Source organism: Malus domestica, chromosome 10 (genome assembly GCF_042453785.1).
Source record: "Malus domestica chromosome 10, GDT2T_hap1".
Taxonomy (NCBI): domain Eukaryota; kingdom Viridiplantae; phylum Streptophyta; class Magnoliopsida; order Rosales; family Rosaceae; genus Malus; species Malus domestica.
The window spans coordinates 14,281,384-14,302,767 of record NC_091670.1 but is presented as its reverse complement, the minus strand read 5'-3'; the positions used below and the strand labels follow the sequence as shown (position 1 = coordinate 14,302,767).

Genomic DNA, 21,384 nt, shown 5'->3' with positions numbered 1-21,384 from the left:
GGCACACATGTTCTGATTGAGTCCAAAAAGCATGATCAAGCACAATACTTTCCACCATACGACCTGTATTTGAGCGGCTCAAATTTTGGTTGGCCCAATCGTCACTAGTGAATAGTTGCTTCAACCCTGCTTTCTTCTTGAGTAAGCTGTCTAATGCAATATAGTTGGTGGCGAATCGAGTGGTAGCTGGAAGAATAATTTCTCCTTTTCAAAATTCACGCATCTTTGCCAACAACCAACCGTGATTGTAAATATAATTTGTGATCGTTCTAGCTCTTTTGACCACAGTAGCAACATTCTCTCTCTTCCCCATTGCCTCAAACATGAGATCAATACAATGTGCTGCACATGATGTCCAAAACACATTATCATGCTTCATTAACTTTTTTCCAGCTTTGACAAATGCAGAACCGTTGTCGGTCACGACTTGGACAACATTATGCTCTCCCACCTCCATGATTACATCCCTCAATAATTTGTAAATATACTTGTAGTTCTTTATATGGTCTGAAGCATCAACAGACTTCAAAAAAATTGTCTTTCCCTTGGAGTATACCATGAAGTTTATGATAGACAAACTGGTCGGGCCGGTCCATCCGTCACACATGATTGTGCAACCATTAGTTTCCCACTTTGACCTCAACTTGTTAACATACTCGCCAATGTCTTTATACTCCATATCCAAATATTTGTTTCTTATCTCATAGGGAGTGGGAGGTTGTACTCCAACACCGGCCTGTTGACATCCCACTACTATATTTTTGAAATGATGTGATGATGCCTTCGCAACAGGGACATTTTCATAGATAAAGAACTTGCTAATTAGACGCCCCATTCCCTCCTTCACATTACCTCCAGTGAAATAACTTCAAACACTCTTTTGACGTGCTTTGGATGACTTATATAAACTTGGGGCTATTGGTGGTATTGATTGTGATTCTCTAAGACTGCCTCCCCGTCTCATTTATGCACCACCACTTGTCCCGAAACCTTGTGCTCTATTAGGAATTTTATGAAGATGTTCTCTTTCCCATGCTGACTGTTTGGAGGCACGTAATGCTTGTTTCAAACTGCGTCGTTCTTCAGGTCCCATGTCATCATCACATTCGTCCTCATCGTCATCATCATCACTGTCAATCGCTTGGCCATAGACTTCTCCCCGTAGCCCAACTCGAATATTTTCCATTCCCTGTGTTATCTTTTCCTTCTGCTGTTTTTTATTTTTTAATAATGTGCTGATGAATGCCTTCACTTCTGGGGGGACATTATCGCATCGTTGGACATTTTTTGCTGGATCTAATCCACTAAGATGGTACTTAAGTCGTGTCGCTCCGCCACTCTTCATTACCCGACCACAATATTTGCAAATTGTGCCATGTTTGTTTCCGTCTATTAGGTATCCATGTTCCCAAGCTGGATCACGTTTAGTAGCTCCACTGGACATCGTAAACGTACCTACATTTATTTTTCATGAAAATTAGACAAATATTTTTTGGCCAAAAAATATAGTAGTGATGACGGTTATATAAGAGAACCTAAATAATAAAGTTATTCTACAGAAGAATTAAATACGAAGTAAAGAAAATGATTGTAAAAATTTAAGTAATTAAAAAAATAATATGGAATAATAAAACCTAATATTAATGAATAATAATCCAATTTGATAAAAAAATAATCCTAATATAAAACATAGTGATGAATAATAATCCAATTTGATAATAATCCAATTTAATAATAATCCAATTTAATAATAATCCAATTTAATGAATAATCCAATTTGATAATTAAAAAAACCTAATATTAATGAATAATAATCCTATTTGATAAAAAAATAATCCTAATATAAAACATAGTGATGAATAATAATCCAATTTGATAATAATCCAATTTAATAATAATCCAATTTAATAATAATCCAATTTAATGAATAATCCAATTTGATAATAAAAAAACCTAATATTAATGAATAATAATCCAATTTGATAAAAAAAATAATCCTAATATAAAACATAGTGATGAATAATAATCCAATTTGATAATAATCCAATTTAATAATAATCCAATTTAATGAATAGTCCAATTTGATAATAAGCCAATTTAATGAATAATCCAATTTAATGAATAATAATCCAATTTGATAATAATCTAATTTAATGAATAATAATCCAATTTGATAATAAAAAAACCTAATATTAATGAATAATAATCCAATTTGATAATAAAACCTAATATTAATAAAATAATAAATAACATTAAACATATTAAAATTATCCTAGGGAATAATTATAGAACATTACTTAATTACTTAAAAAAATTAACATGTAATTGTTAACATTACTTAATTACTTACAAAAATTAACATGCAAGTATTAATTACTTAAAAAAAATTAACATACGAGTCCACACAAATTTCTTTGTTGTTGTATAAATTACAATAATATAAATATAAGTTTGTAAACTTACCTTAAATATGGAACCGTTTGTGTTCAAGCTTTGGAATGGATCTGGAATGGCTTTGAAAATGGTAAGGGAAATAAAATAATAAATAACATTAAACATATTAAAATTATCCTAGGGAATAATTATACAACATTACTTAATTACTTAAAAAAATTAACATGTAATTGTTAACATTACTTAATTACTTACAAAAACTAACATGCAAGTATTAATTACTTAAAAAAATTAACATGTAATTGTTAACATTACTTAATTACTTACAAAAACTAACGTGCAAGTATTAATTACTTAAAAAAATTAACATACGAGTCCACACAAATTTTTTTGTTGTTGTATAAATTACAATAATATAAATATAAGTTTGTAAACTTACTTTAAATATGGAACCCTTTGTGTTCAAGCTTTGGAATGGATCTGGAATGACTTTGAAAGGGGTAAGGGAAGAAGAAGAAACGAAAATGCTGAATGGCTCTGATACTCTACCTCTTGAAAGAATATCACAATGGCAGCTTTGAAAAGGGTAAGGGAAGAAGAAGAAACGAAAATGCTCTGAATGGCTCTGATACTCCACCTTTTGAAAGAATATCGGCACACGGTTTTGAATGAAACCTCCATCCATGGTCTGAAAAGAATACAAGTTATAATTGTAAAAGTGGTCTGAAATTGTCTAAATAATTGTAAAAGTTGTCGGGAATCCTGAGTGAGTCATGTGTCCTCCTGACAGGAGGAACCCACACACACACACAACGCACGCAACCACACACGCACACAACGCACGCACACAAACATCACACACGCAGACACGACCTCTGTCTCTCTCTCTCTTGATCATTCTCGATCTCTCTTCTCCCTTCTCCCCCCCCCACACACACACAGAGATCTCTCGATCTCTCTTCTCCCTTCTCCCACACACACACACACACACAAAGATTTCTCGATCTCTCTTCTCCCTTCTCCTACACACATACCACGGCCTTTTGCTCCTCCCTCTCCTTTCTCTCTGCACCGAGACCCACATACACCTCTCCTTTCTCTCTGCACCGAGACCCACACACACACCACGACCTTCTGCTCCTCCCTCTCCTTTCTCTCTGCACCGATACCCACATACACCTCTCCTTTCTCTCTGCACCGAGACCCACACGCCCACCATCGCACCTGCTCCGGCGAGTTCCTTCAATTTCTCCGGTTAGGTAAGCTTCGGGTTTTTCTTTTTATGTTCTAGATCGAAGCTTAGATGTGAAATTGAAGTTCTATCTCGTCTTTTTGCAAGGTTTTTGGGATGAAATCGACTCGGGAATAGGCACACCCATCTCCGGCGAAGCCGTGGGTGTCGAAGAACTTTCCGAACACCTCCGGCTGTTTCACGGCAAACAGACGTTATAAAAACGTTCCTCTCGTCTTCTATTTCATGTTCATACCTAGATCGGAGTCTAGGGGGTTGTTTTACAGTCGGCCGGAGCTGTAGAAGCTCTGGCGTTCGTCTTCGACTTGCACAGTTCCGAAATTTCACGATAATATCGATAATATCGCGATATTATCAATATTATCGATATTATCGCGAAATTTGGACGAAAACCCCTTGGATATCACTTAAAATATCGGATTGGGGAAAAACCGATAATATCAAGAAAAATAATGGTCACATTTTCGTACCTTTTCAAGATTTTCACAGCATATGTTGACTGAATATTTAAGAACAAGTCAAGAAATTGTTTGTCATGTAATGATGACGTAATCACATGCGTAACTTCTTCATACATCTTCTGTTGGTTGTTATCGTTAACCAAAAGCAAACTTTCACAAACTCGTGGGCCCCAGTGAAAAGTTCCAATCTTCCATTTTTAGATAGCGTCACCTTCCGCAGTCAAAACGGCGCGTGTGTCTTTCGAATCCCAAACGACAGTCCACTGCTACGCGCCATAACATCACAAAAATTCCCACGTGCGCGACCAATCCGTGTGTGAACGGTGTTAGACAACTGTCGTCCACGTCATCCTCCCAAGCATGTATAACCCCCCCCCCCTCTCCCCACCCCCACCACACCACTCTCTCCCCAACTCAAAAATTCAAAGCTTTTCCCACTACCAACATTCTCAACTTTCTCTCTCTAGAAAACACCATGCAACCTTCATACAAGCGATTCAAGCCCTCCGACTCCCAGCCAGCCCACTCGGCCCCTCCTCCGTTTCAGCCTTTGCCGCCGCTTCCCCGCCTCACCCAAGATCAAGAATACACGGTAATCGTCTCTGCGCTTCAAAACGTCGTCGCTGGAACCGCCACAGCCGCCTCCGTGGACTTGAATTCGCTCCTCCCCCCACTACAACGCGCTTCCACTTTCTCTCCCCGCTATACTACAAGTACTAGCTGCTCCAGCAACACTCTCTTGGTGCCGTCCGATTTGGACACCTGCCACGAGTGCAAAATCAAGGGGTGTCTCGGGTGTACTTTGTTCCCGCCAGCAGCCCAGGAGGAAAAGGGAAGTAGTAATAACAAAAAAGGGCCGAAGAAGAGGGTGAAGAAGAACTACAGGGGAGTGAGGCAGCGGCCTTGGGGTAAATGGGCTGCCGAGATTCGAGACCCGAGACGGGCGACTAGGGTCTGGCTAGGCACTTTCACTTCGGCTGAGGAGGCGGCCCGGGCTTACGATAAAGCTGCAATCGAGTTTCGGGGGCCAAGAGCGAAGCTCAATTTTCCGTTTCCGGACACAACATTGGTGACCCAAGAAAGTAATTCATCACAACCACAACAGCAACAAGTAGTTACAGAGCAAAGGAATAAAAATGTCGAATTTCCAGGGGAAGTTGAAACGACGGGGATTATGAAGGAAAATGAGTTACTGGAAGAGGACTTCCAACAGTGGATGATGATGCTGGATGCTACTGATAATTCTTCGGATTCAGGAAATGTTCATATATAGCATTTGAGTATAATAATAAAAATTGTTTCTTTGATTGTTTTATTAGAAACAATTGTAGCTTGTATGTGACTAAAACAAGTTCATTTGTTCTTTTAATTACCAATGATGTGATCAATTTTAATGGAAAATCACATTTTATCTACAAATAATTTTGTGTATCGAAAGTTCTATTAACACTACTACGAAACCATTTATTAGTGTCGTTATGATAACCGACAAGAAACGTATATTACTGTCAGATTTTAAGCAAAATCCGACAGAAAATGAATGCATTGGCGGATATAATAAGCAACAGAATTGCTAGCCTCAGGAAATGAATTTTCCGACAGAAAATACTCTAAAACCGACAAAAATTGTGTCAGATATAACCGACAGAGAATAGATTAATAATTAATAAATAAGAGCATTCTCTATCGGCTAAAACCGACAGAAAATACTAAAACCGACAGAACTTGTGTCGGATATAACTGATAGAAAATTTATTAATAATGAATAAATAAAATCATTCTTGTCGGATAAAATCGACAGAAAATATATTAATAATAAAAAAATATAAACCACTTTCTGAATCATTTCTTTCCCTTTCAAGTTGAGCCAGAGAGCGAGATGAGAGAGACAGTTGCTTCCTTCCTTCCCGCACAACGCGGTTATCAATTTACTATCTTCCTCTTGTTCCTTTTTCTCCAACGACATTTTCCTTCCTCTTCCGTATTCTCACCCACCCTTCCCCTTCCAATTCATTCTTCCACATTCTGTAAATATCCACCCATGCACACACAGAAAGAAGAGAAAGAAGAGAGAAAACAGAGAAGCAGTGGTCACCAACATAGCCTCTCACTTTTCTTCACTCTCTTTTGCATTGTGAGTTCACTCACATCTCCTTCATTTGTTCAGAGCTCATATCTCCATCAAACTCTCTGCAATTCCCAATTTTACCTTCTATTGCCTTCAATTTTACTGTTCTTCTGATCTAGTAGTATGAAGTAGCATTTTTCTACGCATCAATGCTCAGATTAAAAGTCAATATTTTTGTTTTATATAATCAAATCAAACACCGAAATAATAACCGAGATTAAGGAAACAAACTTACAATTGATTTTTTTTTTTTTTGTATAATCTAATACTGAATCTACAATCTCCTTCAAAATTCCCCCTTTAAATCTCTATATCAACACCTGAAAATGCCAACAGAAACCACAAAAAGATCAAAATTAAACAAAAACAAAAAATTGAATTAAAATTCCATAGAATTGAGAACCGAAGGCGAACAACAGAACCCTAATCGTACCTGAAAATTCGAAAATTGAGATGAAATTGGTAAGGAGGAGGCGAGGATTTGAAGGATTTGGCGAAATGGAAACCTTAAAAATAATTGAGGCTCACGAGAATTTGTTAGCATAAAAAACAGTGCAAGGAAGAGATGGAAGGGAGGAGAAAAGGAGAAGGAAATGAGGAGAGAAGATAAGGAGAAGAAAATGAAGAGAGGAGAAAAGGGGGAAGGAAGGGGGAAGGGAGAAGGCACCGACGCAAGGAAGAGATAAAGGGGTTTTATTTTGGAAAATTTTCATTATTGTCTGTTAAAACCGACAACAGCATTTTTTAAAATATAAACCGACATAAAATTTTCATTACTGTCGGTTATAACCGATAGAAACAAAATGGCGGCAAAAATCCTCCCAAAATTTTAAATTCCCTCCAAAAATTTTAAATTCCCCCCAAAATTTTGTTACAATTTTAAAAAATAAAATAATAATTGTTTGGTTTAATAAATAAAATGTATTTAAATAGAATACATTTTTAAAAATTAAATAAATAATTGTTTGGTTTAATAGATACCCATGTAAAATATGCAATAAAGAAACAAAAAGATAATTGTACAATGAAAAAGTAATCACACGAACTAAATATTGTCTAATCAATACCTGAAAAACATAAATAAAAATTTAGCACAAATTACTTTTCCCACTTCAAAATTTAGGCAAATTTAACAGAGATATGCATTCTACGAAACTAGTTTCAATGATCTAACTGTCAAACTTGTTTCTAGATACTACAAGATCGCATATGTAAAAAATTGCAAAAAAAAAAAAAAAATTCAAAGATTAGGTAACGGAACAAAAGTTTTCGACGGTTATAAACGAAAAATCACAATTTTACGGTTATTTTAGCTCTGGTTTTGATGATTTTTTTTACAGCTACACTCCTCGACCCTATAAGATGCAATGAATGAATTTGATCTTCAATTTAAAATATTTACACTAGTGGATACCACAAAATTTTATTTTATACTTAATGGAAGTATAATATTAACTCTAAGTGTTTGTTTAATCTACCGTTTTGACGCGATATGCATTCTACAAAACTTTTTTCAACGATCCAACCATCAAACTTGTTTGTACACACTCTGAGATTGCATATGTAAAAAATTGCAAAAAAAAAAAATTCAAAGATTAGGTAACAGAACAAAAATTTTCGACGGTTATAAACGAAAAATCACAATTTAACGGTTATTTTAGCTCCGATTTTAATGATTTTTTTACAGCTACACTCCTCGACCCTATAAGAATGCAATGAATAAATTTGATCTTCAATTTAAAATATTTACACTAGTGGATACCACAAACTCTTATTTTATTCTTAATGGAAGTATAACATTAACTCTTTAAGTGTTTGTTAAATCTATCAATTTGATAGGATATGCATTATATGAAACTTTTTTCAATGATCTAACTGTCAAACTTGTTTGTACACACTCTGAGATCGCTGTAAAAAATCACAAAAAACAAACATTCAGAGATTAGGTAACAGAACAAAAGTTTTCGACGGTTATAAACGAAAAATCACAATTTAACGGTTATTTTAGCTTCGATTTTGATGATTTTTTACAGCTACACTCCTCAACCCTATAAGAATTCTTTGAACGAATTTGATCTTCAATTTAAAATATTTACACTAGTGGATACCACAAAATATTATTTTATACTTAATGAAAGTATAACATTAACTCTGAGTGTTTGTTTAATCTACCATTTGATGTGATATGCATTCTACGAAACGTTTTTCAATGATCTAACCATCAAACTTGTTTGTACACACTCCGAGATCACATACGTAAAAAATCACAAAAAAAAAACATTCAGAGATTAGGTAACGGAACAAAAGTTTTCGATGGTTATAAACGAAAAATCACAATTTAACGGTTATTTTAGCTCTGATTTTGATGATTTTTTACAAGTACACTCCTCGACCCTATAAGAAAGCAATGAATGAATTCGATCTTCAATTTAAAATATTTACACTAGTGGATAAATCTCATTTTATGCTTAATGGAAGTATAACATTAACTCTTAAGTGTTTGTTAAATCTATAAATTTTATAGGATATACATTATATGAAACTAGTTTCAACGATCCAACCGTCAAATATGTTTGTATATACTCCGAGATAGCATGTGTTAAAAATCGCAAAAAAAAAAAAAAAAAAAATTCAAAGATTAGGTAACGGGACCATGAGTGAAAAAAAAACATTCAGAGATTATTCTGGTGACCGCCCAAAATTTTTCTTTGTTCTTGTCGGTTATATTCGACAGGGCCATGAGTGAAAGAAAAACATATTTAAACCATGTGTTTATTTATTTATTTTTAATCAATATAACATTTTAAAATAATAAAATAGTTAATTTATGTCGGTTATAACCGACACCATTAACTTAAAAACTGCCGGAATATATCAAAAATATTTTAAAAAAAAATAATTCAAAAATACTGGAGGTTATAACCGACAGGATTGCATTGTTATCCGACACTAAATATCTGCCATGAATTTATGTCGAATATAACCAATAGGATTTCATTGTTATCCGACACTAACTGAATGATGTGTCGGACATTTTTTATCCGACATAATGGCTTATTAAACCGTCACCATCATTCGACACCTAAAGCTAATATTGTAGTAGTGTAAACTTTTATCGGTTGGACTTTCTCGCTGTACTTTCTTCGCTCTTTTTCCCGATTATAGAAATTGTCTAGTTGCTAACCCTCTCATACTTTCAAATAGGACTTTTTGGATATTTACTAAGATAAATAAGCGTGACCCACACGTAGCAATCCAACTCTTCGTCGTTGCGATAAGAAGTAAAAGAAAGAACAAAAAATGACAATAAAATACAAGAAATTTTGTGTGTGTCGAGAACTTGAACCAATACACCAAATATTATAATACAAGTAGTTGAAATTTTTTTTAAGTATCCAATCACTTATATTATGACACACGTGTACTTAAAGCAGCTAGGCCCTACCGAAGACGCCCACGTGTACTTAAAGCAGTAAACAATTTGTCACCTGTGAGTTATAAAACACGTGCGCTTTTATTTACCTGATTAAATTAATAGGGATGGAGTCTTACACGTTTTTAATTAGCTACTGTGAGCTGGAACATCACTAAATTAGTGGATTATCCAAAGGAGCTTTTTTCACAGATTTGATTTAAAACATTAAATATTGTCTAATTGGTCCGCTAAAACGAGTAGGGTCATCTAATTTGACACTTTTTTATTTATTTTTTAATAAGGACGCATGATTAACACCTGAACCTCCAAACGACGGTTGAAAATTTACTTAATTATGCTTGCCGACTTTGTTTTGTTTCTATTTGACATATTCGTGGAAATCCACTTATATTATAAGCTACTAGCCTTTTTGCATGCGCTTTTGCGTATGTGAAAAGTTTTTTCCTAGTCACCACTAGGGGAGGGCATAAAAACTATGAAACCGATTCAAACAGCGATAAAATAAACTGTTAAAAACCATTTTGACAAAAAAAGTCAACGTAAGTTTAAGAATCGGATCAAACTGTTCATACCGGTTTCGGTTCCGGTTCTTATGTCGGTAGAACTGCTTAAAACCGAATGGAACTGTAAATATAAATAATTAACTAAATTTAATAGTTGTATACATGTGCCACTAAATGAGTGGTGAAAATCAAATTGGTTTCGCCTAGTACGACTGCGTGGGAACTTTTCTCAATTAGGTCTTTCACTTGCATGGTTCTCCTATTGAGATAAGCAGAGCCGGCGTTGGGGGAGTGCGACCAGTTCGATCAAAATTTTGGGGGGCCCCAAATTTTTTTTTGAATATAATAATATATAAAATAATATTATATAAAAATAATATATAAAAATATTAATCAAATCAAAATATATACATATAAAAATCGGATGGTTCAAAATCAAATCAAAATATATACATAAAAAAATCTGATGGGCCAAAAGCCATCAGACTACTACCCATCAAAGTTAGACTACTAGTACCTAAAAACCATCAGACTACCTACAACCTGTACGAAAATATATAAAATAAAAAAAATTAACAAAGGGTAAAGTTAATCCGAGAAGCCCACTGACCAAGGCAAACAATTCAAAGACAGAGTATTCCTCTCACGCCAAAATCCCATCGCTACATTCCACTTTTCTTCTTTTCACAACAGACTACCAGTACTGGAGTGATGGAGACTTCGATCAAAGCATGATATTTACTAATTTAAGTATATTGACTCGAAATTTGAAGATTTGGATATTTTTCATCTATAATGATTTTTTTTTGTACTTTTCAGGGCAAAATCAAGAGAAGAGTAGTCACAAAAAATCGCTAGACGCACACGTATTACGGACTATTAGGTTTCATCGTTAAGTGAAGCTTCAGTTCTAGACTTTTTTAAGTTTTGTTTACTTGGTTTCTTTAGATTCAACTTATTGTTAGTTATTAATACTATGGTTATTTTGTAGCTTTCTTTGCATTTAATAATATTTAGAAATAGATGGTTAGTTAGTTTTAAAGTTTATTTCGATATTGCTTTTTAGCATCAATATGTTGTTCAATTTTTTTTAAGATGTCTTATAAGAAGGGCCACTTTTATGAATTTCGCACAAGGCCTCCGAAATCTTAAAGACGGCCCTGGAGATAAGGCACATATTTTGAAAAGGAGGTCATTTTCTCTCATAGATTTCCAAATTTGACATCCAAGTTTCGATTCATATTTTTCTTGGATAGAGTGATCTTAAGTTGTTTTTTTTTTTTTTTTTGTCAAACTATAGATTTTGTCAGATTATATGTTAGATTAGCCATCATCGGGATTTGAACCCATGCTGTCATGTAAGGGCTCAACACATTTCCACCACTGTGGTAAAGGGTCACTTGCTACTTTTTCCCCTTTTTTCCTGGGCTTTTTTTTAATCTCTTGGTAAGGGAATTGGATCCTCTCTGGACCTTAGTGTCTTGAGCATAAGGATCAACTAATCTGGACTGCATAAATTGAATCCAACAGTCTCCATTAACTCATTTTCTTGGCCCACCACACACAAACCTACAACTCTGATTTCTTTTACGCACCAATTACCGACCCAAATGCATTGATCCTTAGGCTCCGGACACTAAGGTCCGAAGCGGATCCAATTCCCTTGGTAAGTTATTTTTGGGCTTAAATTATTGTATTCGTACTAACATTCTTACTGCATAATGGATATATTTGTATGCGTGGATATATATTTGTATTATGAATGTATATGTACATTTGAATTATGTTTCAGTTTTTGTTTGCTTGGTGTCAAGGACATTTACATTTTGATTTAGTATTTGAAAATGATATATGTTTTTTATAACTTTGTATAACCATTTTAGAAGTCATAATTGAGGGTGCATTTGGTACGTGGGATGGGATGGAACAGAGTGGAACGGACGCGTTCAGTCCCACGTTTAGTGCGCTAAAATTATGTGGAACGCGCGTCCCACAAAACGAAAATGGGTTAGATTTTGGTTCCCCTCCCCCCCGGAACGGGTTTTTCCATCCCGTGGGACACAAAATCATATTTTTAGGACAACAATACCCCTCTTAGTTTTCATTAATTACATTGTCTACTTCCCTTTCTCTCTCGTAACCTTCCTTTCTTCTACCATTGTATCTCCCGTAGCCGTCCTCTTCCTCCACCACAATCCCAGTAACCCAACTGCTAACCCAATCCCAGCAAACCCATCCGACGACGACGACATCACCATAGCAAACCCTCTTCTTCTCCGGCGCCGTCTAGCGTCACGAACATGACCCCCATCTCGTCATCTTCGTCCGTGTAAGCGAGGTGGATCTGATCTGGAACACGACTCGATTCGAAGCTAACCTTGTCATCTGAGGTGGCGAGCAGGTGGGCGGTGTCGGGGAGGGGGTTATGGTCCTGGTCGAGGTGGTTGGGGTCAACCTCGGACTCGTTACAGCAGGCGAGTAGATGCAGAGCCAGTCGAGTCGGGAGGTGATATGAGCATATTTATGCGACTTAGTTAGCTTATTTTTATGCATTTATGTTGTTATTCCTTAGTTGATTTAGTATTTCAAGCCATTTTCGTGTGATTGTAGGTACAAAGGGGTAAAGAGGCAAAGAAGTGCATTTTGGTGCCTTTTGGAGCAATTTTGGGCATGGAATGGATATCACATGCATGGAGCAAAGTGGTTGGACGAAATTAAAGATCTAAAGAAGCTAGGAATGTGCCAAGGAGAGGAAGAAAATAAATTAAGGACCAAGGAAGACAAGGAAACCATTAAGAATGAGGAAAGACTAGTCAAACTTGCCTTATCTTGTCATTACCTTTCCTAATCCTAAATTACCAAAGATTTAGTCACACGAAGGGTTCCTAAATACTTTGGGACATTTCATTATATTCTACAAGTCCTAAACCTGCCCTAAAAGTCCAAGCCATACCATTCTTCACCATTTCTCTTCCTTACCGTGTAAGGGAGCCATTCCTTTCCTACTTTCTGCCATTAATCACTCCAATTTCCACCCATGTCGTACATCATGACTCTTGCAGCATGTTTGACTCATTTCTGCACCATTCCACCACCCTTTCCTTTCTCTACCATGTGCACAATCATTCATGTTCCCTACTTGCATTCATAGTTGTAACACCACTCCATTTTACCCCCAATGCTTTGCATCATCACTTCACTTTCACCTTTGAATCATTTCAACACCACTCCATACACTCATTGCTGCAACACCACTCCATTTTACCCCCTATGCTTTGCATCATTACTTCATTTTCAACCTTGAATCATTGCACACACCACCAATTTCCCCTCCTTGCCGTGCACTTCCTTTATAAAAGGAAGTGTGTGTGTGGCAACCATGGAGTTAGTTTTTGCTTGATCATTCATCCCTATTTCAATACAACCTTCATCCAAACACATCCATTCATCTTCACATCCATTCCTCCATACAAACAAACCTTCAAACACTCACCAACATCTTGTGCCGTAGCAAAGGAAGGGAAGGAAAGTGCTTGGACGTTCTTGCTGTCCAACTTGGATCGTTGGAGCGTTTAGGTGTTTTCTTTCTTTTTTTTACTATGTTTAAATTCATTATCTTTCGTTTTGTTGTGAACATGAGTGGCTAAACCCCTCTTAGCTAGGGGTGATTTCAAAGCCATGATTATGTGTGTAATATGATTTGATAAATTGCAGTTAACTCTTGAATCGTGAATGCAATTGGCTTAACTATTTGATTGATAACTTATTTGTATTTGTTGATTACGAGTCGACACTTAATTGGCATGCATAAATCCGATGCTAGAATATAAGAAAGTTTCACATAATCGTTACAAACCTATATTCATAAGTAGTGGAGGTCGCTTATAAACGATCGCGTTAAGTTTAATTCTAGCATGAGTGACATGATGTCATAGTTGCAAGTGCTTTGTCAATACTTATGATTTTCATTAAATGTAATGATCTTTGATTGTTTCTCTATTATGATGTCATGTAGGGAACTTTTGAAGAATGTTTTGGGTTGTCGAATGATGTCATCCAATCCAATAAAACAAGGAAAATCTGAGGGTTAACTAGTGATGTCATAATTAATTTGGGGCATTGTCATTTATAATTCAATGAAGTAGTAACTCGAAATCGAGTTATTTGCATACATGTCATGTGTGGAGAAAAAGCCTCTAGCTATCCCATCCATCATCTTATTTCTCAAATTCATTTTATAATCTGTCTAGTTTTTCATACTTGTTTGTTTGTTTCAACTTCATCCAAATCAAAACCCCCATTTTAGTTTCATGTTTCAAAGTGAGTCTTGTTAAGTGTTTTTAAGTTTAGTTTTATATTTTTGAGTCAGTTTAGAGGTTATTAGCAAGCCCTCCTAACTTATACTTATACTACAATTGTCAAAAGAGGGTTAAATTTGTGTGTTAAGTTAATTTTCGCATCAAGTTTTTGGCGCCGTTGCCGGGGATTAACAATTTTGCTAATCCCTTGTTATTTCTTTTTGTTTATATTCATGTGTTTTTGTTCCTAGTTGCTGACTTTACTTGTTTTCTTGTTTTAGGTGGTTTATGACTTGAAGTTCTCAACCTGTTCATAAGCACATCCTTGACTTTGACGACGATTTTGAACGAACTTTTAGACGAGCAAGGAATGAACAAGAAACCCAACCACCTCAACCTGCACCAGATCTTGAAGAAGACAAAGTAGAAGAGCAAGAGGAGGTCACGGCAAGGACTTTTGAAGAAGTCCAAGTTATGGCAGTAGACCATCGAACAATCAAGGAGCTTTCCGCTTCGGGATTGGACAATGCTCTGCCTTTATGCATTCAATATCCAAGGGCGGCCCAAAACAAGACCGACGAGTTCAAATTAAAGTCCAGTTTATTGCACCATATTCTTAAGTTCCATGGGTTGTCCATGGAAAATCATAATAAACATTTGAAGGAGTTCGAGGTTGTTTGTTCAAGCATGACCCCTGTGAATGTTGATGGGAGCATTCTGAAAATGAAGGTTTTTCCCTTTTCTCTCTTGGAAAAGGCTAAAGATTGGTTGTATGAGCTAGCCCCCGGAACTGTCACATCATGGGAGAGTATGAAACGGGCATTTTTGGAGAAGTTTTTCCCAACTTCTCGAGTCATTCTACTACGCAAAAGGATTAGTGGCATTCAGCAAAACCAAGGTGAATCCTTTCCCACTTACTATGACCGTTTTAAAACCCTTGTTGCTTCATGTCCACAACACTAAATGAAGGAAGAGCTTATTCTTCAATATTTCTACGAAGGGCTTCTACCAATTGAACACCAAATGCTAGACGCCTCAGCGGGAGGAGCTTTGGTGGATAAAACACCCATGGCTGCCAAGACCTTAATTGCTGACCGAGCATTGAATGCTCAACAATATGAAGGCGTTGGTCAAAGAGACAACCCACGGTAGCAACAAGTTAATGAGGTAAGTGCTATTTCCGAACTTCAAAATCAAATGGCTAATCTTACTACTTTTCTTTCACAGGTGGTTGAAAAAACAAAAGAACAAAGTGTAGCTGCTTGTGGCGTATGCTCAATGAATGGACATTTCACGGATAAGTGCCCTCAATTGATCGAGAACGGAGGGTGGGAATCTGCCAACGCCGTGGGTTTTGGGAGTCAAAACCAACCAAGGAATGATCCGTTCTCGAATACATACAATCCAAGCTGGAAAGATCATCCAAATTTCAAATGGAGGGAGCCCTAACAAACCCAACAACAAAGTGCATTTAGACAGCAACCTCCGGGATTCTACTAAAGGCCGTATGCACCCACACACCCCAAACACAACCTGCCCAAAATAACTCAGGTTCGTCTTTTGATAATGCTCAAGTTATTCAGTTACTAACTACGATTGTGAAGGGTCAGGAAAATCAAGCCAAAGATATGCACAATTATGCCAAGGAAGTGTAAAATCAAGCTCGAGAGGTGACTGAATTGAAGAGACAAATGAGACAAATGCCTGAATTCATGGGGCAATTTAATAGAGAACAAGGTAAGTTACCTAGTTCGACGGATGTGAATCCAAAGGGAGGCTTTGAATCTGCCAAAGCCATCACCTTGCGAAGTGGAAAAGAAGTTGGATCTGATCCCAACCCATCTAAATCCAATCAAAAGGAGGACGAAAAGATGCAATCTGAGGAGAAGGAACAAGGCCTGCCCTCGGCAAGGATTGAGCAATCTTTGCCGCAGCCACCTACACACCCTAATTCGACCACCAAAGGTAAGTTGGGTTTAAATTCCATGACTTTTAATTCCATTCCACCCAATGCACCCTTTCCTCGCAGGTTTATGCAATCAAAGAAGGATGAGAGTGACAAAGACATCCTTGACACATTCAGAAAGGTGCAAGTCAACATTCCACTTCTAGATGCAATTAAACAAGTCCCCAAGTATACTAAGTTCCTGAATGAGCTGTGCACTACAAGGAAGAGGGCTTCGAACAAAGAGGTGGTAAGGGTAAGTGAGAATGTCTCAGCTGTGTTGCAACGAAAATTACCTCCTAAGTGTAAAGATCCCGGCAGTTTTACAATTCCTTGTGTTATAGGAAATACTCGCTTTGAATCTGCCATGTTAGATCTAGGTGCATCAATAAATGTCATGCCTTATTCAATATATGCATCTATGAACTTGGGAGAATTAAAAAATGATAGAGTGATCATTCAACTGGCCGATAGATCTAATGCGTATCCAAAAGGTGTTTTGGAGGATGTTTTAGTGCATGTGAATCACCTAGTCTTTCCGGCGGACTTCTACGTGCTTGAAATGGAAGACTCGAACCATTCCCCTCAATTACCAATCTTAATTGGCCGACCATTCATGAAGACTGCCCGTGCAAAGATAGATGTATTCAAGGGAACATTGACCATGGAATTTGATGGGGAAGTTATTGATTTCAATATTTCTGATGCTATGAGACATCCTCATGATGGTCACTCTTGTTTCTCTATTGAAGTGATTGACTCTTTGGCGCATGAATTCCTTGATGATTTGAGTGAGGATGCACTTGAAAAGACTCTCATGCAAAGCATTGGACTAAAAAACGAAGGGTTAGCACTTAGGCATGCACACGGCAACAACAAGGAACACCTTGTCGTGCCTATTCAAGAAGAATTGGTGGAGATGGTTGCTGCCCTAGAGTCAAATCCAAGGCATATTGGTAAGTCTCCTAACCTAATTTCAATTCCCATTTTGACTAACAAGTTGCTTCCTTCTGTAATCCAACCACTTGAAGGAAGATTTTGTGAATACATGTTCATTTGAGCAACATCATATAGCATGCAATTAACAATTAAAGGCGGAATCATGCTTGCATGCACTCAAAAAACAAAACATCAACCATGAAATTCAAAGCCTAGTAGATTGGTGAACCAAGACTCAACTCAAATCAAAGTGAGTTGAGAAATTTATACCTTTGTAGATTCCTCTTTGCATAAGCAAAGGCTAATCACCCAAGGAGAGGGCCTTCATTCCTTGCTTCTTAGATCCATGGATTTGGATGGAAGAATAGATTCTCCAAGTTCCCAAAATTGAGAACCTCTAAGTTTCCACACCAAGGATGGATTGATGAAGAAATGAGTGACCTAGAGGAAGCAAGATTGCTAGTTAATTTCCTCTAGGTGGCCGGCCTCTTTAGAGAGAAAAGAGAGCTTTGTGTTCTCATCTTTTCTCCAAAAGAAACCCTAAATGAATTTTGGCTATAAAGTCACATTTATACCTTAATTCATTGGAGTGGCAAACTTGTAAATAAGTCCAAAACCCACTCCATCTCTAAATGGCCGGCCATTGGGTTTCATTGGGCTTTTAGGGCCTTTGTGAATTATTAGTCATTAAGTTGTCATACAACTTAAGTCAATGGGCTTGACGTTCGAAGCCCATTGGGCCTTGAGGCCCAAAACTAATCCGTGGTCTTTTAACGAACTTATTCGTTTGATTAATTAACATATTAATTAATCCTTGCCATAAATAATTAAACCATTTAATTATTCTTACTCATCTCCGTTGTTTCTTCAATCTTTACCTTACACGGTGTACGATCCATTAGGTTCCTTTTAGCGAGGCAGTGGGCGATTAGAACTCTTTCAAACCGATTGTGAATTGAAACTTACTTTCAATTCTCCCTTTAGTGATTATACACGTCTAGGGCTTCCACAAACCATGAGTGACACCTAGCAGCATATCATGGTTACCCAAGCTAATCAGAAGAGGTGGAGAACCTATTCAGTTTAGGATTACAAATGCAATACGGTATTTCTCTAATACAATACTCTTGACCACATTGTTTGGTTTGATAGTTTATTCATGTCTACTATCCAATGTGATTCATTTACTTATATGATTACCTTGAATGTGATTTGGAACGCCTTCCTAAATCTCATTCATACTCTGATCAGAGATTTTCAATCATATCATAGAGTATTCTCCCCCAAACGGTTTGAAGGTTAGAGATCCCTTGTTGCGCATTCAATTGCCTCCATGGCTAAGTGGCTTAACCCCAACGATGCCATGGACATCCGCGGATGGGGTGACTTTGACATAATCAAAGATCAAGGACTTAACCACAAGACAACTGTGATGCCTCAGGTCAAAGGACTACTTTGCATTATCCCAACCATGAGTTCTCATGTGACATGAATATGAGAACTCTTCGTTGATCGTGTTCAGTGAACTCATTCTCTATTGAGCACCTACGTACTTGTCTTGATGTCACACACCAATGACTCGAGACTAGTCACTCTCCCTGAGAGAAGACACAGCACGTACTGATCTTAACAGACTGTCAATGCCCAATTGGCAATCCTATGATCAGGAACGTTTAGGATGTGTCTACGAAAGAATGGTCTCATGAATCTAACTTCTTTAGATTGCATTCTCCCAATCACATATTCCTTGGACTTATCGTTTAAGCATATAACATTTATATGAGACGGCTCAAACAATAATCTTTGCCCTTTATATTTAAACTACATTAGTTTAACTTTGTGAAATGTTCGTAAAGTATCATCATATGATTGGTTTTAGGGCACATTTCCAACACCACTTTCCCTAGAGCTTAAACCATTGCCTAGCAATTTGAAATATGCATTTTTGGAAGAATAAGAGACGCTGCCCGTCATCATCTCTTCTTCACTCACTGTACAAGAGGAGGACAAGTTGGTGAGGGTGCTTCGGGAATACAAAACTGCCATTGGGTGGACATTGGCCGATATCAAGGGAATTAGCCCTACCACTTGCATGCATTGAATACTCTTGGAAGAAAGAGCCAAACCATCTAGAGAAGCACAATGCTGACTCAATTCACCCATGATGGACGTTGTGAAGAAGGAAATCATCAAGCTACTAGATTGTGGAGTGATTTACCCAATTTCTGATAGCCATTGGGTCTCGCCGGTCCAAGTTGTTCCTAAGAAGTCCGGAGTCACTGTGGTAAAAAATTAAGATAATGAGCTTGTGCCCACCCGAATCCAAACCGGATGGAGAGTTTGTATTGACAATCGGAAGCTCAACGCTACGACAAGAAAAGATCACTTCCCACTGCCCTTTATTGATCAAATGCTGGAAAGGTTAGCCGGTCATTCGTTTTATTGTTTTCTTGATGGCTATTCGAGTTATAATCAGATTGTGATAGCTCCTGATGACCAAGAAAAGACTACCTTCACATGTCCCTTTGGTACCTTTGCTTATCAACGCATGCCATTTGGGCTATGCAACGCACCAACCACATTCCAAAGGTGTATGGTTAGTATTTTCTCATAATTTGCGGAAAAGATCATTAAAGTGTTTATGGATGACTTTAGTGTTTTTGGTGACTCATTTGATGCATGCTTGAATAATCTTACTTTGATCTTACAACGATGCATTGAAACTAATCTTATCTTGAATTGGGAAAAATGCCATTTTATGGTAAAACAAGGTATAGTTTTGGGGCATATCATATCAGAAAAAGGGATTGAGGTTGATAAATCTAAAATAAATCTTGTACATCACTTACCCTCTCCCACTTCGGTGAGGGGGTTCGTTCGTTTCTTGGCCATGCATGATTTTATAGGAGATTCATCAAAGATTTCTCAAAAATCGCCCAACCTCTTTGCCGTTTACTCCAAAAGGAAGTAGCATTCGAGTTCAACAAGGACTGTGAGACCGTTTTCAACACCCTTAAGGACATGTTGACTTCGGCCCCCAACATCGCGCGACCAGATTGGAGCCTTAACTTTGAGCTAATGTGTGATGCATCCGACTATGCCATTGGTGCTGTTTTAGGCCAAAGGAAGAACAAACAGCCCCACTTCATCCATTATGCCTCTCGGACCCTAAATGATGCTCAACTGAATTACTCTACCACTGAGAAAGAACTTCTTGCAGTTGTCTTTGCTTTAGATAAATTTCGTTCGTACTTACTTGGCACTAAAGTGATTGTATATTCTGACCATGCAGCTTTTAAGTATCTTTTCACTATGAAGGAGGCCAAACCAAGGCTGATTCGTTGGATGCTCCTACTTCAAGAGTTCAACATTGAAATAAGAGACAAAAAGAGGAGTGAAAACGTGGTGGCTGACCACCTCAGTCGTTTGGTGCACGAGGATGACTCCTTACCCATTCTAGAGACATTCCCTGACAAGCAATTGCTGTCCCTAGAGGTAAGTGAGCTCTGGTATGCTGATTTGGTCAATTATTTGGTCACAAAACAAGTTCCCAGCACTTTAGATAAATACAAGCGTGATAAACTTAGAAATGATGCACGATTTTATATGTGGGATGATCCATATTTGCAGAAGTATTGTCCTGACCAGATTATTCATAGATGTGTGCACAATTCTGAGTTTAATTCAATTCTTGCATTTTGCCATAGTTATGCATGTGAGGATCATTTTGGCACCCAAAGGACAACCCTTAAGGTTTTAGAGAGTAGTTTCTATTAGCCTACATTGTTTAAGGATGCTAGAACATTTTGCATAACTTGTGATAGATGCCAAAAAACAGGTACAATAGGTGCCAAGGACCAAATGCCGTAAACCCCCATCTTTAATGTGGAGATCTTTGATGTATAGGGTATGGATTTCATGGGACCCTTTCCGCCCTCATATGGTTTTACTTATATTTTGCTAGCCGTTGAGTATGTGTCGAAATGGGTGGAAGCCAAACCCACCCGTACTAACGATTCTAGAGTGGT

At 37.2% G+C, this 21,384-nt stretch overlaps 1 protein-coding gene across 1 annotated transcript; it reads left to right on the top strand.

Annotated features, from left to right (window-relative positions):
- The first annotated feature begins 4,496 nt into the window (after positions 1–4,496).
- On the top strand, positions 4,497–5,526 carry LOC114819160 (ethylene-responsive transcription factor ERF071-like). Its single transcript, XM_029096440.2, has one exon. It carries the CDS (start codon positions 4,583–4,585, stop codon positions 5,378–5,380), a length of 798 nt encoding a protein of 265 aa, XP_028952273.1. The 5' UTR covers positions 4,497–4,582; the 3' UTR covers positions 5,381–5,526.
- Positions 5,527–21,384: the final 15,858 nt, after the last annotated feature.